Genomic DNA, 27866 nt, shown 5'->3' on the forward strand with positions numbered 1-27866 from the left:
AATATGGAGCGTGAGAGAAGAGGCTTATTTGGAATGGAAACTAACGCTACTTTACCAGCTGACTGGAAACATCAGGAACCCCCTAAAGACCAAGGCATGCCTGCTTACTATATAATTAACTGTACAGTTCATTTTAACTTTAGAATATGCGTGAAGGCCCGAGCAAATCCTGCACGTTGTGAAATTATGACATCTTCTGAAAACTTTCTTCAACTGGATGTAAAGTTATAGCAGATAAATATAGTTTGCCATTAAATATTCCATTCTGACTGTGGCACAGGAGCATGAGAGACATTTTAACAGCTGATATGTGATGCTAAATACAGTGATGCAAAAAATTAGGACACCCCATTAAAAATTAAGTTATTTATTCAACATGTTAATGCTAAAACAAAACAACAACAAAAAAAATCACTTTTCACTTATTAAACAAAAGAAATCAACAAAATGAGTATATAAACTGTTTATAAACAGTTAGTGTCCTAACAGCTAGTGTTTGTCTCTTTGGGAGAAATAACCTTAATGAGACGTTTCTTGTAAACGTCTACCAGTTTTCTACCAGGACAAGTTGAAGAAAGTTTCCCTGACTCCTCAGAAAAATTCTTTCAGCTGTGTGATGTTTGAGGGGTTTCTTGTTTCTTGTTCCTAAAGAACCTTCTGATACAATGTAGAATTCATAGTGGGTTCTGTGATGATGAGCCAGCCAGGTCCTGCTGCAGCAAAGCTCCAACCATAACACTTCCACCTCCATGTGTCACAGTTGGTATGAGGTTCTTTTGCTGAAATGCTGTATTTAGTTTACTCTGTCATGCTCTCCAAATAATTTAATTTTAGACTCATCTATACAAACCACATTATTCCAGAAGTCTTGGCCTTTGTCTCTGTGGTCTTTCACAAACTTCAGTCTTGCCCTCATGTTTTTCTTAGACAGTAAGGGTTTCCTCCTTGAACACCTCCCATGATAATTAAAGTGCAGTTTATTTCTGATTGTAGATTCATGCACTTTGAGATCAACTGTAGCAAGAGCTTGCTGAAGGTCTCGTGATGATATTTTAGGGTTTTTGGAGACGTCTTTAAGCATCTTGTGGTCTGCTCTTGGGGTGAATTTGCTTAGAAGGCCTGACCTGGACATGTGGGCAGTTGTTTCAAATGTTCTCCACTTTTAGATGATTCGGACAGTTGAATGTCTGATTACAAATTCAATTACAATTTCTTTTATATCCCTTACCAGACTCATAAGCATTAACAATCTTCTTCCTGAAGAGCTCTTTAAATCTCACCATGGTGTTACCTCTCACTTCAACGATTAAGAGCAAATCAAACTAAATATCTTAAATAAGGCAAGCCTCCTTGTAAATGCTCTGTAACAGTGTTCTAATTTGCACCTCATGTGATTACACCTGTAGGTAATTTTAAGTTCAATTTAATTACAAATAAATGTGGGGTGTCCTTACTTTTGAATTATGTTATATTACTTAAACGTTCCAGTATCGTTAAAATAAAGATAAAATGGCCACTAACTATTTAAAAAAACACAGGCTTTCATGCGGTGTCCTAATTTTTTCACATGACTGTATGTACAACTTGAGCAAATTGTGTGGAAATCACAATTAAACAGGAGGAGAACATTTTTAAAGTATTTCCACTTTGTTTTAGTGAAATATATTTATTCATTTTTAAAGCTGGGCTGTGTCAGAGTAGGTAATAAAAGAAAAACTTTATTTTGACCAACGATTTTTAAGTGGGGGTTGGTTGTTAATACACAATCCTCAATCAATAAAAACTCACTAGTCTCCTCCTAACATATTATTTTTGAGTTCTGTATGTATTTGACTTCCTAATTTATGCTTTGCAGGAGCATTTGGAATTGACCGTAGTTATAGCTACAGTGCCAGTCTTGGGAAATACTACAACAAACGTAAGTGCTGTTTACAGTATCTGTCCTGTGAATGCACAAGTTCCAGTATATTTCTTTTTTGTCTTTAATGCTTCCCTAACCTGCTCTCAGAATTGAAGGACTCCTGCATTGCTGTGAGCAGCAGTTCTCTAAACAGTGAAAATCCATACGCTACCATTAAAGACCTGCCGGGTCTTCCTCCATGCCCTACTGAGTGCAGCTACATGGAAATGAAATCTGCTGTGCCTTCTGAGAGGTCCTACACAGAGCTCCGGCATCCAGTCCTTCCTTCCACCAGTTTCTCCTGTAGAGGTAACTCTCACTGAACTTTATTTATCTTAGCACATTTCACCCTGAAGGAAGCAAGCCAAGAGGAGTTCATGTCAGAGCACCTGATTGTGTGTGAACCAAAAATCCTACTATGCTAACATCCAAAGATATGAATTACAGCCTCTTATCAGTAATGCTGGACTTGGAAACGGTATTTAATCTGGAAAGTTCACTAGCACTGGATTTAAGAGGAAACTATCTGTCACTTCAACAGCCCATTTATCACAAACCACTTAGGCCAATAAGTGAGCAATAATTCTGTGTACTGCTTTGTATCTATGGGAGTGTGTTTTACCACTGAGTGTGTTGTCTCTCTCAGAACAAATTTGATTTGAAAAGCTGAAAATGTACACGAGAGGGTAAAAGGCAAAAATAGTTTGCTTAAAAGGGTGCAACAAAATCTGTCTGAATAACTATTTTCTTTTTTGCTGAGTTAGCTGACTAGAGCTTTCTTTAGCTAAAGCAAAACTGTGTGAACAACTCTATGCAAACACTTTCAACTGTCATGTTTCCTAGCACATGTTTAAATGAATCTTGCTCATTATGTTGGTGTACCAAAAATGGTATACTTTTTTCCAGTAGTTATTTGTGCAGTCAGAGATATTTTTGGCTTTTCAGTAAGCTAGAATGTTTTATGAGGCAAAAGCAAGAAATGTTCTTATTTGGTTTGGACTCTGAAATGATCCATGTCCCATTTTTTCCAGAACAATGTCCTCTTGGAAATGTTCAGGAACAGGATCTTCAGAATCATTACGACCTGCCAGTCAATAGTCACATCCCGGGACATTACGACCTGCCACCAGTCCGCAGGCCTCCGTCACCATCACCACCACGCAGACAGGCCAACTAATCACAGCCTTAACGCACTTGCATGGGATAAAACTTAGTGTTCTTAAAGCACAAAAACTGCCAGTTTCACCTCTGCATTTTCCATAGAGGAAAAAACTTCCCATGCGTGGACAGGGGGATTAATAAAGGAATTCACTTACCCAACTGTGTTGCATCTGCAAAATGACGAGATGTTAGATTAAGTTGCACATCTATCTTTAGCACACTTTATACAAAGATCAGCATTTGGGAAACGTGAACTGGTTTCAATAACTTCCTGCAGCTGCTCAACACTGCCATCTGATGGACATTAAATTTGTTTTTTAACGCATGAAATTGTAAATGGTTTTAAACGCTTTTCATTTTAATATCATGGTTTCATGTTATTTGGGAACTGGGAATTCTCAAATAAATTTGACTTATTGTGAGGTAAATATTACAATTTCATCAATTTCAGTAAATATTACAATTTTATCACAGTTACATAAAATGGCTTTAAATGGCTGTACATTATGTACCACATTTACATTGGTAGAATCTCAACTTTCGATGTCAGTTGATTGTAAATCCTTCAAGAATTGTAAATACTGTAAATAAACCGAAGGAGATTTTTATGCATTTCTCTCTGTGGGTAATTTGCTTATCTGTTTGCAAGTTTCCAACAGTCTAGATCATTTTGTACTAATTTCAGTCCTGGAGGGAGTAGACAGTGCTCAGAGTATCAGTGAGTAACATTATTATAGCAATACAATAGCTATTGTATCAATCATGCAATTACAATCATGCAATTACAAGTGGGAAAGTCAGCATTTCCTTTGAGATCCAAGTTTTGAGTTGTAGCTGTTCTATTCATTCATTCATTTATTTATTTCTTGAAATGCCGTTTTAACCCCAGAAAATCATCCGAAGTTCAGAAAGGAAAAATCAAAAATGTGCATTAAACTACTTACACATTTCACATATTTCATAGTTTGGTGCATTTCTTGCTTAGTGTTATGGCTATTTAATGCATATTTATTTCATTTGCCTCCTAAAATCTAACACCTAATTCCTGTCACAGAACATGGTAACAGCTCAGTGAACCGTGTGAAAGATATTACTAACTGAAAAAGGAGCTAAAGGGAAAATTTACTTACAGTGACTGCATTGTAAACAGGAGCAATTTAAACCCTTCAAATGATCATACTGGCTATCATAGACACCCGTTCCCCTCACAATATAAGATGATCAGGTGTCCACTCAACTTTTGCTCTGTAGTACCTAAGAAAATCTTACTGAATAACATTCATGCAGTGCCTGTCATTGATAAGCCATTTGAGTTACTGTATGGTGAAACCAAAAAATTCCGTCCTTTGTCTTGGATCAGTTATTTTGGAAAACATCTGTCTCAAATATTCAAATTCCTCACCTTCCTTGTTCATTGCTTTCACAGAGTTGTTTCTTTTCTTTCTTTCTTTTTTAAAGCAGCTCAAGGTTTATATGAAAAGATCATTTTAACAACAACAAAAACATTCCTAACTGAAAGATTTGTCACAATGGGAGTAAATTGTATAATGTTGTCTGCTCATACAGTATATATAGTCTTCAGTCGGTAAGCTTTTACGGTTAAGTAAGTGGGATTTACATTTGTTTTGTTATTCCTTCAGCCTGTGCATGCACAGAATCAGAACTGTATGTGATCAGAGATAAATAACCATTGAGCATTGCCACAAATGAACATACAGATACAGAGACCCCTCTGATTTTACTGCGTATAGTATGTGTAAAGTGATCTGGTTTCAATAACCTCTTGCAGAAGCACAACACTGCAACCTGTTGGCCTAAGAAACCCGAAATAAATCTAAATTCTGTTTTTTTCTTTAAATGTTACAGATGTGGGTTTATCTATTCATCTTCATATTTGGATCAATTCCTAGATAGGTTTTTTTTTTTTTTTTTTTACAAATATAGCAAACTATACAGAGTATAACACAATGGCATTCTACGTCCTGAACAATCATCTAAATGATTTAAAAATGTGATTTGAGACAGTCAGGTTTTGTGTGTTTAAATGTCTGTTTACTGAAATATTTACAGCAAATTCCTGTAATGTCATAGTATGATGTTTCTTCAGTGCAATTCAGTGTAACATCATTGCATACACATGACTTTACTGTAACATGAGGGCAGCTATTATGTGTATGCGTATATCATGTGTACATTTCCACACAATATGAATATTTACACCCAGAATAGCTTAAAAAAAATCCAAGGAGTCCAAAATTGTATTTTTTTAATGAAAGAATTCAAGGCACTGTTTATGCGTACACATTCTATATCATATTCTATATTAAATGCAGAGCAAAAAAAAAAACAGCTATAAAGCAAAAAAAGGGGGGGGGGGGGTTCTGTTGCTGCCAATAACATAATACTATATGTTCAAGATCATTGAATCGGGAAAAGGGGGAGATTTTTCTTACCAATAAGATCTTTTTATTCCTACACCTTACCCCATATTTAAACAAATCATTGCTTAGGCATTAATTAAACAATATTTATTTCGTTTCATTTCAAGAGTGGAAACTTTGATTGTGAAAAGAAAAAAGAAAAAAGCGACACTGCCTGACCAAAATCCACAACATTCTAGCACTAGCACATGAGCACAATAACATAAGCAGGGAAAAGTGTATGATATTTAATGCAAGCTATTGGTGTCCAGTCTACCACCTTCTAAGATACAGAAAACTCTCCAAATGATCACACGCTCCATTTGCATCATGATAACATGCACATTTTGAGTGTTTTCCATGACCAAAGACCAAATCTGGTAAGTGAGTAAAGAGGCAGAAGAGTGGACACCTGTCATGTAAGTAACAGCTGCTTCAAGAGAGAGGAGTGACAACAACAACATAGTCAGCACTTCCAGCTGTCCAGCCTGAGGATACAAAATCTACATCCATAAACACCTTTTATACATTTCAATTCTCAACGAAGATATGAAATAAGACAGCACTTGTCATTTTTAATTGCCCATCCTTTGGTTTTCAATGCAAAATTCAGCTCTCTAATGTACACAAAGTCAATTGTAAATATAATTTACATACATTCTTGTGCTCCATGTCTTCTCAGGTTACAAACAGTGACTGTTAAGGCTTAGAAAATAATTTCAAATTCTAGTATATTCTTCACAACCTTGTACTTAAATGTATTATCTACAATTGCTATCAACCAATTGCATAGACGTTCAATAGTCAAACGCTCATATAAAGTATTTCGCATCTTTAGTATGACAAATTACAAAAGGAACTAACATGTATCATATATTTGTCTCTGATTCCAACATTGTTCACTGCCTTTTCATAGAAGGCAAAGAATACAAACACTGGTACATAGTGCTACAGAGACACAAATCTACAACACTACATTCATATAAAGGCACAAAAAAAAGCTTTTTAAATAAAGTGACATGGTCCTATTAATCTTCCATTTAAGATTGTGTTTGCTGCATCGCACACTTTCTTTTCTAGCATGAGTTAGTGTTTAATACTTGTCTTAGGATATCTGAATTATGAAACCATTTGCTAATCATTCAAAAAAAAAGAGCAAATAGCTTTACATTACAGTGCATTCAAAGACACTCCTGAACCTATGGAAGTAAACTTGCAGACAGGAGTTCCAAGATGTGCGTGTTGTGTTGTGACAGCATTTTATAAGACAGCTGAAAATGGACCCTTTTCTTTGGATAAGTGTGAAGTGATGTGCGTCCCTCTCTTCCTGAATATCTCAATGGGAAAGCAGCTGACTAGTCCACATGCAAAGACTAGTATACAGAACTTTATATACAAACCCTTAATAGCACCCAAGCTGCATGCAAGCAGTCAGCCAGACAAAAGCATCCCATCTACCCTGCAGATTATTACATACATAACAAGAATTAAGTATTTAAAGTATGAAAAATAAAAAAATATAGATGGCCAAGTAAGAAAAAGAAATTAAGTCGCCCAGTTTGCACAAATAATTGATCTTGGTGAACTGGGTAATCATCATGGTTGTTCCTGGATCTACATGATGGAGCACTTTTCCGGTTTAGGACCTCCCTGTGGAGGGGGAAGAGAGGAGAGAGAGTCACGAGAGGGGAGAGAGAGTCATGAGAGGGGAGAAAGAGTCACGAGAGGGGAGAGAGGAGGGAGAGAGTAGCGAGGAGAGATAAGGGAGAGAGGAAAGATAGGGGAAAGAGATGGGAGGGTGGAAAGAGAAGTTTAACTACATAGTAAAAACTATAGTAATAATAATAGCTGAAATAATATTCTATTTGAGATAAAAAGTTAAAATAGCAACAATAACGATGTTAAAAAGATACTATAACAGATTTACAGTAGTAATGGTAAACAAAAAGGACTGAAACTATATATTCTGTTAATCCAGAAGATAATAAACATGTAGAAATATGAACAAACCTTTTCACTTTTTAAACAAAATAACAATATAAAATATGTGTACAAAAGTAATATTCACATTCTTTATTTGCTATGAGAATTTTTCAACCAATATTTATCACATAATTAAGTTTTAGACTTTAAGAAAAGATTTAAAATTATTTTGTAGTAGAAAATATGTACATTTGCTAATATACAAATGTACAAACAATTTTATTTATTAACTTTTCTAAGCTTTGTTCTTTTTTCCAAGTTCTTAAAAAAATTGTCTAAAACTCAAAACAATTGTGTAAATAAATAATCATATTTCTATTTATTTTTTATAATTTCATTGTTTATGAATTGTTCTATATTAAATTTTGCATAATTTATTAAAAGTGCTGTTTTAAGCACATCAATTGTGATGTGATACATGTGCTGTGTGAGTGTACTATTCATACTGTACCTGTCGAGGTTGGTCATTGCCCATAATAAAGTGGGAGTGGGAGTGGGAGACCAGGCCCTCAGGAAGTCCTCCTCCACTGGTGAAAGAGCGAGAGGCGCTGGAGACCCCAGAGCTCGCTGTCACACAGCTGCCAGCATTACGGTCTGAAGGCTGACCGCACGAGCCACAGATCACTGTGCGGCTGCGCAGGTTATACTCTCCATCACCACATGTACTGTGAGCAGCCTACACGAGACATACAAACAAGAAAAAAAGAAAGATATTTTAAAGTTGTTTGTGCTAATTATGACAATTAAGGCTTGTTTTAAATAAATGCTGATTTCATATACACTATGAGTGCACCAGAGGAGAGAAATATGCTGATATACTGTATGCTTTACAAACCATTTCCTCATCATCATCTTCCTGGAACAGGGAACGTGTCACTTTCCTCATTGCCATCTCCTAGACAGAGAATTAAATGAGCGAAAGACATTTTGGAAACTGTAACACTTAAGTAACCGGTAATTGGTTCATGCCTCACCTCTCCAGTGGAGCTAATCAGAGAAGTCTGGAAGAGATCTCCACTTCCCCAGGAGTTCTGACTCTTCCACACCAGGTCAGAGGGAGGATTGTGGGTTCCTCCTGCTCCTGCAGCCCAGATCTGTCATCCCAAAGAGACAAAGTGTGAGTTCAGTTCACTTGAGCAGCGTGTGGTCAGTCTAAATCAGGCTTAAAACAATCACCACATATTCACATGCAATACACAGGCACGTAGGAGCAACTATACAGAGAAACAGTGAGAATATACTGTAGTACTGTTTGTAAAATGTAGTGAATGTAAAGGAAATGTAATAGTAAAGGGACAAGTTCTGTCACTTTTACAATAAACCACTCTTTGAAATGAGAACCAGAGTTTCATACTCTTTACTACACCAATTTGTTTGGGCTCAATATTCTATTTTCATGGAATCAGAAGAACAAGCATGTTAACCCTGAGTTATTACAATTACACCTGCATGCAGTTATTAACCGTCTGTGTAGAGGGGGAAATAGTTAAACATGGATCTGGAAATCTTTCAGAAAAACTCGCAAATTAATAAATGTAGAAAAATGTAGGCTATATTCAGTATATAGTTCTCTTGTTATATTGCTATGCTTATGTCAATATTGTGTAAATTTTTTGATTTTGTAAATTTTTTAACTGGTCAAAAATCGGACCTGGTACGTAGTACTTAAGACTCGATTTACACTTCATGACACCTTTGAAAATTTACTACCATTAGGTAGTATAGGGTTAACTTACTGTAACTGTTTGTCCAGCCTTGAGGGTAAATTTAGGTGGGAACTTGTAGATGATGGGAGTTGCAGAGCCCACCTGCCTCTTCACCTGCCAATGGCCCAGAGACTGGTCCTGAGAAGAGACAAAAAACCATCAGCACAACTAATTATAGCAAGTGTACTTTCTGAGTGAGGATAGTATGAAAGTATACTATAACAATGAAAAGATTAATAAGCTAGTTCCATGTATGACAGATCTCTTTAGGATCATTTTACAGTACATTTTAAATATGGCTGTATTTATTTGATAATAAATAAAGGCTTCAAAAAATAACACACTGAAAAACCTTGGAAATGTTACAGGCTTATAAAATGACAAAATGTTTCAATTTGTTTATGATTATTACACTTTGAATTCTTAACAGGACTCTAATTGCAGGCTACAGTCTTATTCGTCACATATGTATTCGTAGTTTTGAGTTAGAAGTGTGAGTTCATTCTAACCATCACATCCCATTCCGAAGGCCATTAAACATACCGTCATTGTCCTCTTACCTGGTCAGATTTGTTGCTGAGACGAACATATTTGCCCTCCAGGTCCACCTCATCCACAGTGACCCGGCCACTGGCTGAGGCCTGCTGGGAAATGCGAGTGCGAGTCACAGTCCCACCCGTCACGCTGGAAGCCTCGCTGTCAGTGTCATTGAGACGTCGTTTTTTAGTGCTGCCAGATGAAGTGCGAGTGCTGCTGCTCTGAGCCAGGCGTGTCTGAGTGTGTGTGCCAGAGCCTGAGGTACGAGTCACTGATATCACACGACCAGGAGGAGGACTGGGAGAGAGACGCAACCTAGAGAGACAGAGTGATTAGTAAAAGGTCACTTGATCTATTACTTACACTGTAAAAACTAAGCTGAGCTGCGATACATGGGCTCAATGTGAGCATGTCCATCAGATACATTATATGTTTCCTACCTTTCCTCTTCTCCTTCCAGCAGTTTCCGGTAAGCACTTATCTCCATGTCCAGGGCCAACTTGATGTCCAGCAGTCCCTGGTATTCATCCAGCTGCTGCTGCATGCGTTGGCGAATATCTGCCATTTCCTTTTCCTTCTCCTCCAACCGCCGGCGCATGAGATCCCTCTCGCGAGACATAGCCTCCTCCAGCTCACGCACCTTAGCCTCCCGTGCAGCCAGCTAACACACATGAATATTTGTATGTAAAACTGCATACAGAAATATGTATACAATAGTATACAATACTAATAAATATAAATGTAATATATACATTTACAGCATTTGACAGACGCCCTTATCCAGAGCGACGTACATAAGTGCTTAAATCTCGATCATTGGATACATTAATGCTGGTTCACTAGGTTACATACTTAAGACACCATGAGTTTAAAACATTGTTCAAAGTTACAATGAAAAAGTGTCTAGTTGAAGTGTTTCCTGAATAAGTTTGAAAATAGCCAGTGTCTAAGATGTCCGGACCCCTAGGGAAAGTTCATTCCACCACCTTGGAATGAACTCATACATTGTATGATAAATACATTTAAACTACCAGACGTGTTGGAGGAATTCAACATAAGCTGTGACCTTTGAATTTTACAACAGCATTACATTTATGTTTCTGTTCTCCTAAACTTGTTGGGTAAAAAAATGCTGAATGACCTATTAGGATTATTTAGTTGACCTGTAAAGACAGAGTCATGTGTGAGCTTTTCCCCTCCAGCTGGTGGTGCCAGTGAGCTACTGCCCTAGTAATGGGAGGAAATCTGAAAAAACAAAACCACTTTTGTATTTGTGAAAAAAAAACTATTCTTAGAAGAGAATAAGAGAGAGAGAGAGAGAGAGAGAGAGAGAGAGAGAGAGAGAGAGAGAGAGAGAGAGAGAGAAATAATGCTCCACTGCCATTAAGACCACATGGAAAAAACACTGGCAATAAAGGGAGCTGTGAGTCAAACATACAGACCCACATTTCCCTCTATTCTATACTACTCCCTCTCTCCCTCTAAACCTTTTTTAGGTTTTTTATGCTTATACTATCAGACAATTTCAGAGAACAAACTGTGATCTAATCAAGAATGTGAAAGCAGTAATAGAGTTTATATGCCAGGGCAAATGTACAAATTGTATTTTAATTTCTCCTGGAGATCATTAGAAACTTATTGACCGAGTTAAAGTAATGTAAAGGTTTTCAGCAAAACAAAGAATAGCACTGAAATTAAATACAAAAAAGAATTCAGTCTTTGTGGATTGAATGGTTGATTTGGCCTGTTTCTGATTAATGCATCAGAATGCATATAGAATATGGATTTATTAATACTTGCTCTATAACCTTTTTTCATTGATTATTATAATCATTGCTGTATCATGTTATTTGCTAATTTGACCTGTTGAATAATTATGGAGTGTTAATTGTTAATTGATTTTATAAGTCAGGTAATGACTTTATACTTCCCCATACACTGAAGCTCTGTTAAGCCAGAAACACTTTTGTATGTAGCATTGTATTTTGTATACATATGGTTTTGTATTTTATTTTGCAAATATATTGTCAGTTAAATATATATTTATTAGTGAGCTGTAGTTATTGCTCACCTGTTTCTGGAGCTGGGACAGCTGAGCAGACATGCTCTCCATCCTCACACGTGTCTGCTGCAGTTCCTCATGAGCTGCTCCGACCAAATGACTATTTCTATCTGCAGAATGACGAGCATTCTCCAGCTAGTGGGAGAAACCAATTTATATAAGTTCATGGCCTGTGCCATTTAACACAATTGAAGTTGAATAGAGTGAATAACCACAGCCAGCTTTTCTACCTTGGAATTAAATGTCTTCTCGATATCCTCCTTGTAAATGCGGAGTTGCTCCTCATGCTGGCTGCGGAGTTCAACCAGAGCCTCAGCCAGCTTGCTCTCGTACTCCTGCTGTCTACCACTGTCAATCTCCACCATACGCATCTCATGTCTGCGCTTCGACTCGCGCAGTTCCTGCAACACCAAAGACTACATATTAGGAATTATAACAGGGCACAACTTACTAATATATGATTCTTATTGATTTGTGATTCAATTAACTCTCTTCTATTGCCCTGCATTGCCTGTTCTCTGGTGTAAGGTTATAAACCATGTAAAAATGTATTGACACACTTAAAGGCCAGCAGAGCAGTTCTTTATGATTATACAGTACTGACCTCAGCATAGATATTCTTCTGGAACTCCAGCTCCTCCTTCAGAGTCTGGATGCGGTTCTCTGCATCCACTCTTCTCAGCATCTCATCCTGCAGCTGCTTCTTAGCATCATTCAGACTGCTTTCCAACTACAAAAACACACAGAATGCATTTAAATTTTTTAGAGTTTTGAGGAGAAGGAATAAGAACATTAGTAGTAACATCATGAAGTAAAAAAAAATATCATGTAGTATTTCTACCTTAACCAACTGAGCCTTCAGATCCCTGACTTCACTCTCCAGAGACCTCTTCTCTCCCAGGGCTGTTGTGAGAGAGGCATCCTTAGAGTTGAGAAGAGCTTCCAGATCCTTTAGCCTGGCAAGAGCTGACTCCAGATCAGCCTCCTTCTTACCGTTCCTACAGACATGCATAAGTAAGACATGACAAAGGGTTATGATACAAACACAATCAACACAATGGCTTAAGAATGAAACTTTATTGCAGTAGTGCTTAGATTTTTCAGCTGCATATATTACATTACACACGTATATTGTTATAATGCTTAATAGTACATACTCTGCTTATTAAAAACAGCTGGCAACAGCACCAAAAACATGCCATTTTTGTTGACTAGAAGTATACGAGCATTGCAATTTGCCTTTGTAATAAATGAGCCGATCATCATATCTCAAGCGCAGTAAAGTATATGTAACTTTTAACAGGAGTATTTTCCTTACAAGATCTGCAAACCTCCTAGTTTTGGATGCGATATTTGTTGGTTAACTTGGCTATTGAGCCAGAATCCTTTAAACCCCATAAAAGTTTATCTTGAATGCCCTTGCCAGAATGTTTATTCAACAGCCAAAAGAATATCTACACCATATGGGTTTTATTGCAAGGGTATTCATTTAACATTGGATAAACCCCCACACAATATAAATGCAACCCATAACAAAGGCAATCCGGCCTAGTAAACAGATCAGTAAAAGAATTGGCTGACTGGAGGAGGGCAGTTTAATGCCAGCATGGGATTGAATTAGGAAGAAAACAGAGCCAGTGTGATGCTGGGATGAAATGTTACAGACCCCAAAAGATCAGCTCCCAGTGTCACTAATGATAACCAGCTGAAAGGAAATAATAACCAGAACACTAATCTGCATCTGTCTACCTCTTTATCCTCTCTGCCCAGTAACTACAGTAAGATACACAAACAAATGCACAGATAATTTATTGTTGCTTTGGATAAAGGTGTCCTCAATCGCCATAAATGTAAATAAAGGACACAAACTATATGCCAACATGCTACAGTCGAGCCTTTATAGTGTTTTATTTTATTGTGACTATGGTTCATCCATCCTAATCAATCCTGCATTCCAAAAAAGCAGTAAATTAGTCACACAAGTAAATGATTACTTATAACCACATTCAGTCACACTTCCCTTCCTTTACCTCACACCACCTGAGATTAGTCCATTAGATTAGACCAGTTTTAACCAGCAGGGTTACAGTATAGAAGCCTTTACGCACAATCAACTCAGAATCTATAATTCCATTTAAATATTTTTGATTTCTACATGGCAAGGTAGGGAGGTGTTGGGTGATTACCTGAAAACCCCAGAGGTCTTGTATTTGTCATGGGGAAATCACCCAACACCTTCCCCACCACCACTGAGTCACAGCTATGCTACATTCTCATCAGGACAGCCATTCCTCACATACAGAGGCATTGCCTAGTGTTGCCTGCTCCATGAGTGCGTATAGATTTTATTTTCTCTTGCAATTTAAGCTCAAAAATAGAATTAAAAACAAAAAAACAACAACAGGATTTTATGTCTATGAGTATTTTGATCCTACAGTATATTGTGCATATTGTGGCAAATATTTGAAAAAATTGTTGTTAAGGAACTGGACTGTGTTTGGAAGCACACTACGGCCTGAAAGATTCTTTTGGTTGTCTAAAAAAATTTGCATCCATTTGTAGTAAAAAGAGTAGGATTGAGTCACCAGACCACAAAGTTTTGTTTCCCTGCTGACAGATTTAAATTTTGTTCTCATTATATAACAAGTCTGTGTGTTTTTCTATAATGAAAGATCTCTCCAGTGGCAACCTATGTGATGATAAAGAGCAGCTTAGCGAAGCTAAGGAACTGCAGCTTTTGCTAATCTTGGACATTAAGGGAGGATACCAGCACTTTTTATGTTTGATAATGTTACTTAGTGCAAAGTTCTTTCTGTGTGAAAGCGAAAGAAAGTGAATAGGAGTTATACCATGAATTCAGCATGTGATCTGATCATTGATATTTATGTATTCTGATTTGTGATGATTCTTTTGCACAAATGTAGTTATTATTATTAAATATGTAGAAACATTATATGTATAATGAGCCAGACGACTGAAAGAGTACACAGAACAGTGACCAATATATGTTTTTAATATATTTCAAATATATTTTAGATATTTCTCTCTATTTTAAAATCAGTAAATCAGTGTGTAAAGGTATTATTCATCTGCAAATATATTTATAATATGCTAAGCTTTCATACAAGGAAAATATATAATCCTTGCTTTGGTCTGTTTAGTTCTAGGCATTAACAGGAACATGTCCACCTATTGTATGCCCCGGAATTAGTAAATAATTCATTTCCTAATTTGAGGGCAGACTATCCTGAAGAACCTAAACGCCCTGCTGCTGTGTAAATAATTTCGTTTCTCTGTGTTTTTGTTACTGATTAATGAGGGGCCCAGCAAGACACACTAGGTCCCAGAGATTGGGCTTGTAGTTTATTTTGCACTTTATCACCACCTCAGAATCATTCCATTCTAAAATGTGTAAACGAAAGTCTAAAACAGAAGCCATATGGAAAAAGTTTGGGTTGGGTGAAAAGCAGAAGCCAAAAAGCAGAAGGAAATAATTAAAAAAGAAAAAAAAGAAAAAAAAGAAAGAAAAAAAACGTAGTCGGCTTTTAATATGGTCTCAAATATTACCAAACCAATATGTACAGTAAAGCACTTAATAGCTTGTATGTAAGAAAATGTATTGAGGGAAGAGCATGTGTGCATTTATTATCCACAATGAAAAATTAAAAGGTATAATGAAAGCAAAAAAGAAAGTCTCGGGGAAAGGGTGGTGGATCATGGCAGAAAAAGGAATGAGTCCCAGTGGCATTACTATATTTACTCTCTCCAATGTTTAAACAGCACTCACAATAAAAGCATTCCTGCCGCTTTCCTGTTGAGTGATCTTGCCAGCATGGACTCGGCTGACCACTGAAGTCCTGACAGTGGTGTCTTTAAGGACACGGAGAATGGGCTTTCCCCAACCACTCCTGCTGCAATGGACTAAAACAGTCTTTAATCAACTACTGCTAAAGCACAGCAAGCACATCCACTCTTCCCACAACATCTTAAATCACTAGCTATTTATTTCACTCTTAGATATAACCGCTTGTTCCACTGGAGGTTCCCTCATCAGAAAGGTTCCAAGTAAAACTCCATTAGGGCCTTAAGAACTAAAATAGCACTGATTACACACGGTAATATTACGGATTTGAAAATCCCTGAAGATAATCTATGAATTAGAAAAATTCCAGCCAATCCAGACAAGCAGCAGACTAGACAAGCCAGGGCATGACAAAAAACGAAACCTTTATAAACAACAGAATTCCCAGTTACAAGCCCTCTCTCCCACACACACACGGCACATACACACTACATAGGCAGATACACTCAGTACCCATAAAACAATGCCACCACACATGCAGGTACACAAACATAGCAGTTTGTCACCCAGCATGCAGCATTTTGTTTACATTCTCTGCATTCTTGTCACGCATTTAACACACACACTGCAGTTCTGCTCCTGTCAATATTCACATTTAAGTAACACACATGTCTGCACATGGAGCGTTCCTTCAGGACATGTAGGTAGCACAAACAGCATTAGAGAGCAGGTCTGATGTTTGATATAGGCAAACATCAAGGTAAGACCCTTAACCCTCACTGCTCCATGGGCATTGTGTAATGGCTGACCCACAACCTCCAAAGTTGAAGTATGCGACGAAAGAATTTCACTGTGCTGTAAAATATGTGACAAAATAAAGGCTTCTATTCTTTTATTAACACTATAGTTCAACCAAAGATAACTAATGTAGTAAAAGTATTCTTTCTCGTGTTGGCCACTTCAGAGTTGGGTGGTACCATGTATGAATCACTCCAGCCAAGTCTCAATCATGTGGCCTGTTTGTTCCCAGCGGATCTAAACACTTCCCTTCAATCTAAAGTATATCTCTGAGTCATAATTACCAAGAGAAACATCTTTGAACTGAGAAAGAAATATGGTCTTTGGCAAATTGTTGAAAAAGTAAAAGGTCTTTCATATAAACAGTCTGGAATGCAGCTGGCCAAGCCAAAAGCATGACCTTTACCATTTACATTATGAAGCCGGAATTAAGAGGAGTTTCCAAATTTTGAATAAACCTGGAAAATATAAACATAACGCCCAAACTCTCAGACTGACTTCATAAACTTCATTATAAATAGATAGATAGATAGATAGATAGATAGATAGATAGATAGATAGATAGATAGATAGATAGATAGATAGATAGATAGATAGATAGATAGATCGATCTACTCAAAGGTATTGATTAAAATATTTGTTACATTGAGCAAGGCTTTGTAATAGGATATTGGAGCCATAGATATTGTGTTCTTCCAGTATATTGTGCAATTATCTTAGAGGAAACCGTGTATGAAACAAGGCTGAAGAATGTGGAGATGCAGAGATAAACTTTACTCTTGAACAAGGGGTGAAATTGAATATTTGGCATCACTTATAGTTTAGCTATACCATATAGGGACTTGATAATGTGCAAGTTTGATGAAGAGTGAGGAAGTGCAGTGTATATTGTATATTGAGCAGTCTTAATATGTTTTTGGATCACTTCACTGATCATATGAAAAATAGTCAAAAGCTTGAGAGGTTTGATTACATACAATCTGCACTTTAGAGAGTTAGACTTGAAACACATACTAAACTGAATTTTGCCCCCTGGAATATAAAAGCACTAAAGATAAAACAGTCCTCATGGCATTATTCCATAATACATTCATTCATTGAGATTGGTTACCACATGATGTGTGTACAGTATATTGGTGTAGTTAGAAGGGTGTGGACCTGCACTGCATTTGCCTTTATCTCTTGGCCAAACAGTCTGTCTGCGTGTTCACACGAGCTATAAAATAAGCATATTATCATTAAAGTTCAAAAATTTGAATGCACAAACTGTTACAATGTGCTCCAGAGGTAATGTGTAGATGCTCAGAGTAAATCCTACCAGCAGAATTAGCCAGCGTGGCACTTTAGTACTGGCAAACTGCAATAGAAAAGGATGACTCACTCTCTCCTTCACTTCACCAACTATAGCAGGACCATTTCATATGGCGAGTACTCCTTTATTTCACAATGAATCACTGGATTCTATACAAAGTCAGAATATTTTATGAATAGCATTTGAAAAGAATAAGCACAAGCAGATTCTGCATCAGCTCAGTTCCTCTTAACAGAAAGCTTGTCTCCATACAGCTGCCTCTAGTTTAGAGTGGGATTGAGGCTGTGTGTGTGCGTGTGTGGGTGTGTGTGTTTGTTTATAACTGGAAAAGAACGAACCCCGTCTCAAACTACAGTCCTCGTGGCATGGCCACGTGCGAATCCATTCACACACAAACCATGGTCACACACTAACTTGTCTTTTTGACATCTTTCCAACAGCCACTGCGGCTCACCTGAGCACAAAGTGTATTAACAAGTGGTGTTTAATTCACACGTGACACAATACCCCTCAAATCAAATGTTTGCCCCAGTGACCATTTAAATTATGGTAAAAGCAGTAAAACATAAGATGGCACAACAACGCATTTTATTTAAACATGCATTTTCAAGGCAATTCTCAAAATGCAGTTTTGTCTAAGAAACTGCTGGAAAAGTGGAATCAGATTGGACATTTATTTTTTTGAAGAATGGACGTTATATAACTGACTGCATGAGTCATCCAAGAGTTCCCCTAATTTCAACCACAATTAAATGGGAACCATTCTTTATAAGTGTGTTTGTGTATATATACGCTTGCCCAAAAACTTTTTCTGATTTATACTGAGTGAGTGACTCATAGCTGCTTGGCAAGCAATAGTTTAAAAAAGCCCAAAAGCCATGGAAACTCTGATCCACTCTACTACACACAAGCCTAAGCTTAAAGCCTGCACAAACTTTCCAGTGCAGAGTGGGAAGCTCGACCAGCACTACGGACAGCTAGAATCACTTATTATCCAAGTTCTACCACACAAAATGCCTTTGTATGCCGCTAATGCAGTACAGGCTTTTCCCATCTGGTTTCCATTTGTGTTTCATAAACAAGCCTGACTTTAGCTTTACTAGTCTGAGCATGGTGTGGACCTCAGTGGAGCCTAAAGAACCAAAGACCAGCAAAAAGCAATGAATCGTATAAGTTCAATTGTACAACAGAATAGTTTTGTTAAGAAGCATAACTACACAGCCAGTCTGACTATGAGACACCCTGTCTCACCTTACATATTCTTAGAAGGTTATGACAGGTGAGATTATGATGATGTTGCTGGACCGGCAACTGGCTCAAGGGTGCAACCACATACTCGGTATAAAAAAGCCAGGTGTAACGAAAGAACTGAAATCGAGACAACCTTCATTCAAATCCATTACTATACAAATCAGTTTGTCCAAGCCTCCAGCCTGTTCTCATCAAAAGCTTCATGTGATCAAGCTGCTTTAGAGTTTTAGTAGTTTGGAAAGCATGTGAAGTGTATGGGGAGTGAGCTAGTCATCATTCTGTCCTTTTTAGGCCATGGGATTTTAAGCACCACTAAAAGCTGCACTCACAGGAATACATCATTATAAAGACAATACATTAATGTGTCAAAGTACATATAAACCTTAACAATATAAATGATATCCTTATTTGCTTACAGATATAATATTTTACACAATTTAATGTAAATTTGGCTGCTTTACACAGTATATTTACAGTAGGAGAAACAATGACAGCATTATTTAGCAAACACTGTATCTGGCTATCCAGGAAACAATATAAACAGGAAAATGTGATAAGTGTCATCGCACATGCATGTTCCCACTGATATACTGCTGGAAACTGGGAGTGTGTCTATTTTAATTCCACATTTATAAATACATCTTAAATTTAGAATAAGCATTACAGGCACTTTCAGGCTCATGAAAAAGAAAAAACTATATACACATGAAATCAATAATGAAGTCAGTTTGATACACAGATGAAAAAAACTCTAAACATTATGCATATATACACTTTAATATCATTTAATATCATTTCCTCCAAAAAAAGGGAACAAGAATCAGTGGCCTGAGGAATCACAGACGTTGTAGAAGCAGACTACAGACTGCCAGGAACTGAAATACCTGTCTGTTCATGTAGCTGGATGGATCCAGTTTAAATGTGAGCCACCATACGCTGTGCCACCATCCTCTTTTGCCAATAGGTGTGCGAGCCCACATTAAGTTCCCCACCCAAAGCCACAAACACACCTCTTAGATGATGAGAATATGACATCTGATATCTGCCCAAATCAGCGTTTGTTTTTTGCTGAACAATAAACTGTCTCTGAAACACACTGTGGAGGTTTTACCTTTTGTCTAAACAAAAAAAGAAAAACTAGAACTACTTGGTATGTGCTTGCCATGTCTGTTAAACAATATTTTTAATAAATATTCTTCAGTCTTTGTTGATTAGTTTGACATCAACAGGTTTCACATATAATTCAAAATATCTCAATATTTAAGTGGGTGGTCTTATGGTTCCTGCCATTTGTAGCAAAATATACAACAGTGTTCTGTAGCGCCACCATCTGGCTTGTCTCTATTTGCTGACTATGAGGAGGGAGTGCTGCCTACTGACCCAGTTTCATGTCAGTATCACTTACGGTTTGGTCTGCCTGTTCATCTGTAACTTAGATGTCTTTTTTTATGTTTTTAAATCAGTGCTATTTTAGAGTACAGTATAATCACTGCACAGCTATGCAAAGGTGTCTAAAATTATCCACCATAACCAAGTAGGAGAAAATTAAGTTATTGTTATCTGAAAGCAAATTTAACATTCATCAGCCACTGAACATCAGCAGAAATGTTTCTGCTAGATAATTCAGCAAACTTGCTATTAGTTTACTTGAAGCTGGGTAATATAGTAACCCAGCGCCAGCTAATTATATGCTAACATCTACCTCCCTTTCACTTTTCTACCACGTGGTTAGCAGTGGTTTGGACACGTCAAGGAACAAAAGATCTTATTCTGATCAGCACAGGTTAAAACTGATGACATGCTCATTAACACCTGTCTCTCTCTCTCCAAACATTTGCAAACACACTCAACCATAACATAAGGCTTATTGTTTGCTAATATCCAGGGAAAGCAAATGCTCATGTCCGGGGTGGGGTGGATGCAGTAACAGTGGCCACACAGAGGCGTGTCACTCATCTATTTCAGGCCATGTGTTCATGTCGTACCACTTCACGAGGCAACGGCAACAGACACAGTTAGTGTAAACTGATCTCTGAGGGCTAAAAAAGACAGTGTGTTGGAGGGGGGGGGTCCCTCACTGGTATACCAAGCACGATGAATCATTATAATATGAGTAAACTCTAAATGTTCACACCACAACAGCTTTAAACTGTTCCGTCTACAAAGAATATAATGTGTGAATAGATTTTAATTCAGAAATAGTAAAAATAAGGCATAACTGGAAGGCTTGGTATCACAAAGTTTTTGTTATAGGAAAGATTATGTTCTAATTTGTCTTAGAAATGTTTTATTTGTCTTGTGAAACAAGAAACTCTTTTTAATTTCTAATCAAAGTTTTAATTTCTAATAAAAAATGCTCATGTTTATAGATACATTATTCTGTTCATTATTATTGCTGTTCAATTCCATTCTATTGCCTTTTGAGTTTCTTCTCATCACATTATATCAGCTTAAAAACATTTTTCCTCTCTCTTGATGTTAACATACGGAGTTAAGCAGCAAAGCCTTGCACACCAGAGTGAAGATTTAACACAGAACATTTGTGAACACTACAAATCATACACATTTTATTTTATACCTTTTTGCAAAATCCTAGACAAAAATACAATTATATGAGATGTACAGACTTAGAAGAATGTATAATAAATGTTGTGCTGTATGGTATAATTGATTACAACTGACATAGATTTCTGAATCCCTTTTCTCATTTCAGTCTGAGGTTTAGGGTACTGAGAGCTCTTTCTGAGACTGTCTGCTTCCCTTAGAACCACAAAAAGGCTGATGAGTCACAGCTCATTCCAGTCATCGGCGACTCACACACCCGTGGTATGGCTGCCCCATTGCCATGGCAACCAAACACTACCAAACAGCAGCTACAATGACCGCAGCGATGTGAGAGAACGTGAAGGAGCCGAGCGTAAATCAACATCACGGGAAAACTGAGTGAGAAATGCTTACCGGAACATGCGTCACAGTTGCTCAGGGCAACAAATGGTCTGTGTATCCTTGTGTCCATATCTGAACACAGAGACTAATCTTATCTGAGGAAAATAGCACTGCTGTATGACCAGGGGCTGCTAAACCCAGAGGCCAGGCCATGTAAAAAAAAATCTTCAGTGAAAATTTTCCTTGCATGTAACTTAGTCTATATACATTTTGTGTGTATGTATCAATATACATTGCACTTACATTTCTGAGCTACACCTTTTTTACATATAGACCTAATCTACAGAGAAAAACCTGACTTCAAACACAGCAAGACAACGATAGCATAAATAAAGCTGGCAGTCAACGAAAGAGCCGTTGTCGTGTTGTCCTGATCTAATCTGCTTGCCATGGTAGTATATAAACCAAGGTGGCATTCCCAATTTTTGTTTTTGAAGCAATCAGCTTTCCATATTTATGCAACAAATAAATATCACAGCTTAGACCATCCTAAGGCAGAACAGATGAAAGAGTATGCAAATAAGACTGGAAATATTCCAGTTCCACTTCTTGATCCTGACAAACCAGTCACATACTGTGATCAGCAAAGCCAGCACTAACTACACCAGGCTCCGTGTCAGAAAAAAAGAAACTAAACTAATCTAAAGATATTATTACCGTAAAAGTCCAAACACAAAATAAAAAAAAAAAAACACTTCAATTGTAATACGTGTTTTCTGTATTGTTAAGCGGATGTGTTGGATTCCTTCCCGATGAACAAAATTGAATGCAAATAGAACAGCAATTAAAGATTAATAGGGTTAACAGTCACTTGCTCTGTTAAATACTTAAGTCACAATGAATTAATAAACTCAGGTATTCTTAACAGGGTGTGGTAAAACAGTAAGTTCACATTCATTATTCTCACACCCCCACATGTAGCTAAACGACATACCTTTCCACCTGAGATTACAAGACTGCTGCTGGAATGTGCCGGAAAGTGAGTTAGGAAACAGCTCGGAGTTCTGCAGGGCATGCAGCTCCGGGTTTAGTAGGTAAGTCAGCAATATGCACATCTCCCCTTGGGGATTAACTTAACCTAGGCAACACTTCTGTAACAGTTTTCATGATGAAATCAAGCAATCATGTGTGTGTAAAACATGAGTGGGAGAAAATCCATGACTGACACTGATGTGTATTGGGTGCTAGAGGCAATGTGTCTGTGAACGGAATTCCTATTTATATGTCTGTGTTTGAAAGACTACAGAGCAGAAGACATGGTGAATGTGGTTTACTTTGTGAACTAGTTTATTTGCTGATTATTTTACTTAGCTCATAATGACCAAGGAAAGAATAATGGATGCAAAGAGCACAAAGGCTTAAAAATTCAGGGGACTATTAAACCAAGCAGAGACGCAAATCTCTGAATCAATGCTAAACAAAATTTTGATATAAATGAGAATCAAAGTTGGGAGAAAGCTAATAAAAAGGCTGCAATAGAGATGTTTTGAGATTATAGGAAGATAAATGATAATCTGATTACAGAACTGTAATCTGGCTGGTTTAGATTAAAACCAAGCATTTGCAGACTTTACAGATGGACGGAAGCGGTTATATGGATTCATACCTGGCTTTGAGCTCCTTGTAGTCCTCACGGATCTTGCTGAGCTCTAGCTGCAACCTGGCTCTCTCCTTGGCCACCGAGTCTAGAGTTTTGCGAGCATCAGCCAGCTCGTTCTCGTACGCTGACTTCATGCCACCCACCTCCCGGTTGACCTCCGTCTCCGACTCTGTGATACGCATTCGCAGGCCGGCATTCTCAATCTCCAGAGAGCGCACCTTATCGATGTACACAGCTAGACGGTCGTTCAGGTTGCACAGGTCCTCTTTCTCCTGCAGCCGAGTAATACGCGTGGGAGAGAGCGCATTGGCCGCACCACCGCGGCTGGTTCGTTTCTGAGCCGGACTCTCCATCATTGGCCTTGAAGGGGATTCTGAAGTCTAGTGGAGTAAAGCTGCTTGCAGAAGAGAGGACATGGAATGAGGGAAGAGAAGAGTGAAGTGTAGTAATATTGTACTTAAGCCGTGATGAAGAGGATATGTGCAACACCATTTTGTCCCTATTCAATATAGCTCTGTAAAAACTGAAAAAAAAAAACAAACAGGTTTTCCAGACAGGATTAATTACGATTACAGTATAAAAAGTTTCAGTTGTGAATCACCGTTGCATTTAAACGGGTGTCTTGTATTTCAGAGAGAAATTCATGACTACGATTTGAATGCATGAAACAGTCCATATTCTCCACCACCTCTCCTATCCGCCCATCCCTTCCCCAGAGGGCCACACCCCTTTATAAAAAAAAAAGGTGTGGCACACCATAAACTGACTTCTAAACTTCTACATAAAGCAATAACATTATTAAACTTCAAGAGCAAGTTTAATCACATACTGAGCAAAAGACTTTGCGTGTTCTAGTTATTTTAATAGCATAGCATTTAACAGAGTATTAAGATGGAACTGTGGCATGTTGTTTATTATAAAGCAAAGCCAACTGGAAGAAAAATCAATGAAAGAATAGTTTCATTTTCTCTTTTTCACTTTACTTTATCTGAGAAACATGTCATTAAAGACATTAGACACTCCCCCACCACACCCACCTTCCCAAAAAACTTTCATGCATAACAGGAAAGTACCATTGATAGGGTAAAGTGCCAAATAAGTCAATCTTACACACTACTTCAGTTCACCTCAAAAGCAATCCCTTTTTACAAGAAAACAGACAGTGTACTTATGCATTTTTACCTGACTGAGGGAAGTCCTGCAGATCAAAGCTGTTGTGGAGGTGAGAGAGTTTGTGGAAGCTTGCTGTAGCTCTTACTTCTCTTTGTAGTGGAGGAGTTTCGAAGCGTCTGGTCTGAATTGTTCACTCTGTCTCTGGCCTTGGCTCACTGCCTTTCAACCCTTCCCTTGTAGAAAAGTGAGAGAGAGGGAAACATGGGTGGGACTGAAAAGGAGAGGGTGGTGCCACAGAGGAGAGCAGAGCCACAAAGCTGCTTGCTCTCGCTCTCTCGCTCTCTCTCTCTCTCTTCTTTTCTCTTTCCTTCTTCTCCTCATTATCTCTTCCTCGACCCATTTCTCCATGTCTCATTTGGTTCTTTTGATTATTTTCTTTACTCTTTAGACTTTACTCCTAGTGGAAAACTCTGTGCATGAACAAAAGTGAAGGTTCTATAAATTGGAAAAATCCCTTTCAGTCCAGCACAGGCAATCCCCCCTCAGTCAACCTCAGACAAGTCCATACTTATAGTATTTTAATCTCTGGTCATCCGAATATACAGGCACAAATAAAGCTTCATCCTTTTTCTACAAAATCCAAAAACCCCACGTTATATACACAGCTACATCATAACGATTTAGACACAATTCACAAACCATATATAAAGATATTCCCAGGCAAAACACTTGCGAACACAATATTTATTGCAGAGGGGTGGCTTCCTAAAAATGAACTGTCCAATCAGGTGTGTAAACACAAGAAACCTGACATAAGTCTGGGAGGGCACTTGGGCTGTGTACCAATAACTCTTGCCACTAACTAAAACTTCTAGACCTCTCCACTCCCCCGTGTCCACTTGATTTTATACTGACAGCAAAGGTGAATCAGCCTTAACACTGTTACTCCTCAATCAGAAAGAAAAGTCAGTGCTCATGTAACGGACAATCATTTACAGTACAGCACACTGTCAATGCCGAAGTCTTGATCTGAGGTCAGAGTTGGAAATTCCTGTACAGTAATAAGAACTGAAGAGAAATGAGCCAATAAACTCAACTGCAGAAGAAACACTTTCTGTTTGCATTTTTTGTCATGGCACAGCTTGGTGATTCCCCTGCATTAAAAGCCCAAAGGGTGCTTCAATGAATATATTATAGCAGGGAAATCACCATACTTTTTTCTGTAGATCATTTATGCTAGGATTATTAAGTGTAACAAAAACTGAACATATAAAAAAAGCAGCATGGCAATGCAGAGGGAACCTGGTTCAACCCTGAGCTTGGATTACTGTGTGAGGCTCTGTGTGTTGTCCCTGTGTACATGTGGGTTTCCTCTGACCTCCACATTAGCTGGACTGTTTACGTTAAATTGCCACAAGCTACAGTGGCCGAGTCCAGTTTCAGTGAGCGTTACTGTTGACAGTAGTGGACCCTGATGAAGTCTTCTTCAGCTGTCGCCCATTCACTTCAACATGTTTAACATTTTGTGCATTCAGAGATATGCTCACCGCAGTTACAGGGAAGTGGGAAAATGACTTTAAGATGAGACCTTTATGGTAAGTAGGAGCGATGAATCAGAATCCCCTATGATTCTCATGTCATGTCAACCAGCAGCGCACACACCTCTCTGTCCTACAGCAGCACTACTGTTCCTCCAGCCATGCCAGCGCCCACTGCATTCTTCACTACACAGAGCTGTGGGCTCTTTCCAGATGAATCCTTGTCTGACCTACAGCAAACTGAACTCCATACTGAGATGATAAAATCACAATCAACAGTACAACACCTGTTATGCAGACATGTCAGAAATGTCCAAAATGTATTTTGCAATGAAATTCTTTTTCTGAGTTTACGTTTTCTCATTTAAACTTCTTACATCAACATCTTCCTAAGTTTCCATAATGCTGTTTGACTACTCTGTGATGAAGGTCTTCCTACCTATTTATAAAGCGTGATGCAGCATCGCTTTAATCTTTTTTTTGTTTGTTTACCTCAACTCTACATTTGTAGACTCTGCACAAACATATCAGTTTCAAAACCATCAGCTTTCATGATAATTCAGACATCAGCGCCATCCAGCATGTCATCTTGTAGACTGCTAACTAGCTGAGCCAAAACTTTCTTGTAACTTCTTTATTATAGCTCTGCACTGCATTCTGGTGCGATGTTTGATGTCTCTCCTACTTTCTGGATTGTCAGTAGTATGACCTTGAACATCACTAGAAAATTGTAAGTGAGAAATAAGCTAATATAATCCCTTGTGTTTGAGATTGGTGAAATGTTTTTTCTGTTAAAACACAGCTGCATCCATGCTAACAATGTCCCTGTGATGTCAACATAGCAGCCAATCACTAACATCTACTGGGAATAAAAAATAAAAAATCCATACCACCATCAATAAGCCCTTGATGATTATTTCTAAATTAACAAATGTGTCTTGGGGTGTTTTCTTTTAATAAAAATGTTAATACTACAAATTGAAACCAAAATTTCTAAATAAACAGTGTTGTTTGTCAACACTAACAATGCAAAGATGCAGCAGTATATATAGATACAGGTCACTGATTTCACCTGCCAAGAATCCTACACATATATAATATTATATATATTATATATCAGTTCACGTGCTCAAATAAATCACAGTCTGGGACTCCAGAGTTGACCATAACTACAGAAACATAAGTGCGCACGTGACCAGAGACCTCTCCAATGTAATTTAAAGAATCAGTTAACGTTTAAAGGAGTCTTTCATAGGCCAGTTGAGTCATGCATGTTTTTTTATGTAGGCGTATAATAACGTCGACTGCCTTCTCTGGAGCACTGCAGATTGCGCCAGGTTACATTATACTGACAAACAGCTGAGTCATAGTGCAGGAATGAAAGGTTGCTCAAGGCTTTCCAAGGATCAAGGTCATTTTTACGCACCCAAATTAGGACACAAATTACACAGTAAAGTTTGTCAAAAGAAAATGGATTAACTCACGGGAATATCGTCCCTAAATGTGGTAAAGTTTGGGAGTGTGTAAGCTGCAGCATTCCTTCTCGTTCCCCTTACTGAGCGTCACAAAGACTCTCCTACTCCCTCTAGTGGACATTAAAAACAGTACATCAGAAGAAAAAAAAAAGGAAAAAGATCAGACAAGGTTTATTCTGTTACCCCCTGTTATAGATTTCATTTATTTCCTAAAATTCTCAAAGCATTAACTGTAGTCATTGATTTCCAGCCAGTCAGCATT

General features: G+C 37.8%; 2 protein-coding genes across 7 annotated transcripts in view; one reads left to right on the forward strand and one right to left on the reverse strand.

The window, feature by feature from the left end:
* The window catches only part of pear1 (platelet endothelial aggregation receptor 1), a 34299-nt gene extending 30626 nt beyond the window's left edge, over window positions 1-3673 (forward strand). For all 5 annotated transcript variants that reach the window (XM_047811589.1, XM_027149034.2, XM_047811591.1 and 2 more), the window contains 4 exons: window positions 1-94; window positions 1856-1918; window positions 2009-2209; window positions 2932-3673. The exon at window positions 1-94 is cut by the window's left edge and continues 33 nt beyond it. In XM_047811589.1, the coding sequence (XP_047667545.1) occupies window positions 1-94; window positions 1856-1918; window positions 2009-2209; window positions 2932-3077 (504 nt within the window). In that variant the 3' untranslated portion in view covers window positions 3078-3673. The remainder of the gene's footprint in view (window positions 95-1855; window positions 1919-2008; window positions 2210-2931) is intronic.
* Window positions 3674-5310: 1637 nt separating this feature from the next.
* On the reverse strand, window positions 5311-27719 carry lmna (lamin A). 2 transcript variants are annotated; one of them, XM_027149036.2, is made up of 14 exons: window positions 27614-27719; window positions 24661-24819; window positions 23485-23872; window positions 12611-12767; window positions 12374-12499; window positions 12000-12170; window positions 11779-11904; window positions 10148-10368; window positions 9731-10022; window positions 9201-9308; window positions 8439-8558; window positions 8300-8359; window positions 7916-8140; window positions 5311-7131 (listed from the first exon to the last, which is right to left on the reverse strand). In XM_027149036.2, exons 3-14 carry the CDS (start codon window positions 23832-23834, stop codon window positions 7096-7098), a joined length of 1992 nt encoding a protein of 663 aa, XP_027004837.1. In that variant the 5' UTR covers window positions 23835-23872; window positions 24661-24819; window positions 27614-27719; the 3' UTR covers window positions 5311-7095. The 2 variants fall into 2 exon arrangements, with proteins under 2 accessions (XP_027004837.1, XP_027004836.1); XM_027149035.2 differs by having other exon boundaries at window positions 24661-24824; window positions 27614-27709.
* Window positions 27720-27866: the final 147 nt, after the last annotated feature.

Source organism: Tachysurus fulvidraco, chromosome 3 (assembly GCF_022655615.1).
Source record: "Tachysurus fulvidraco isolate hzauxx_2018 chromosome 3, HZAU_PFXX_2.0, whole genome shotgun sequence".
In the NCBI taxonomy this organism is placed as follows: domain Eukaryota; kingdom Metazoa; phylum Chordata; class Actinopteri; order Siluriformes; family Bagridae; genus Tachysurus; species Tachysurus fulvidraco.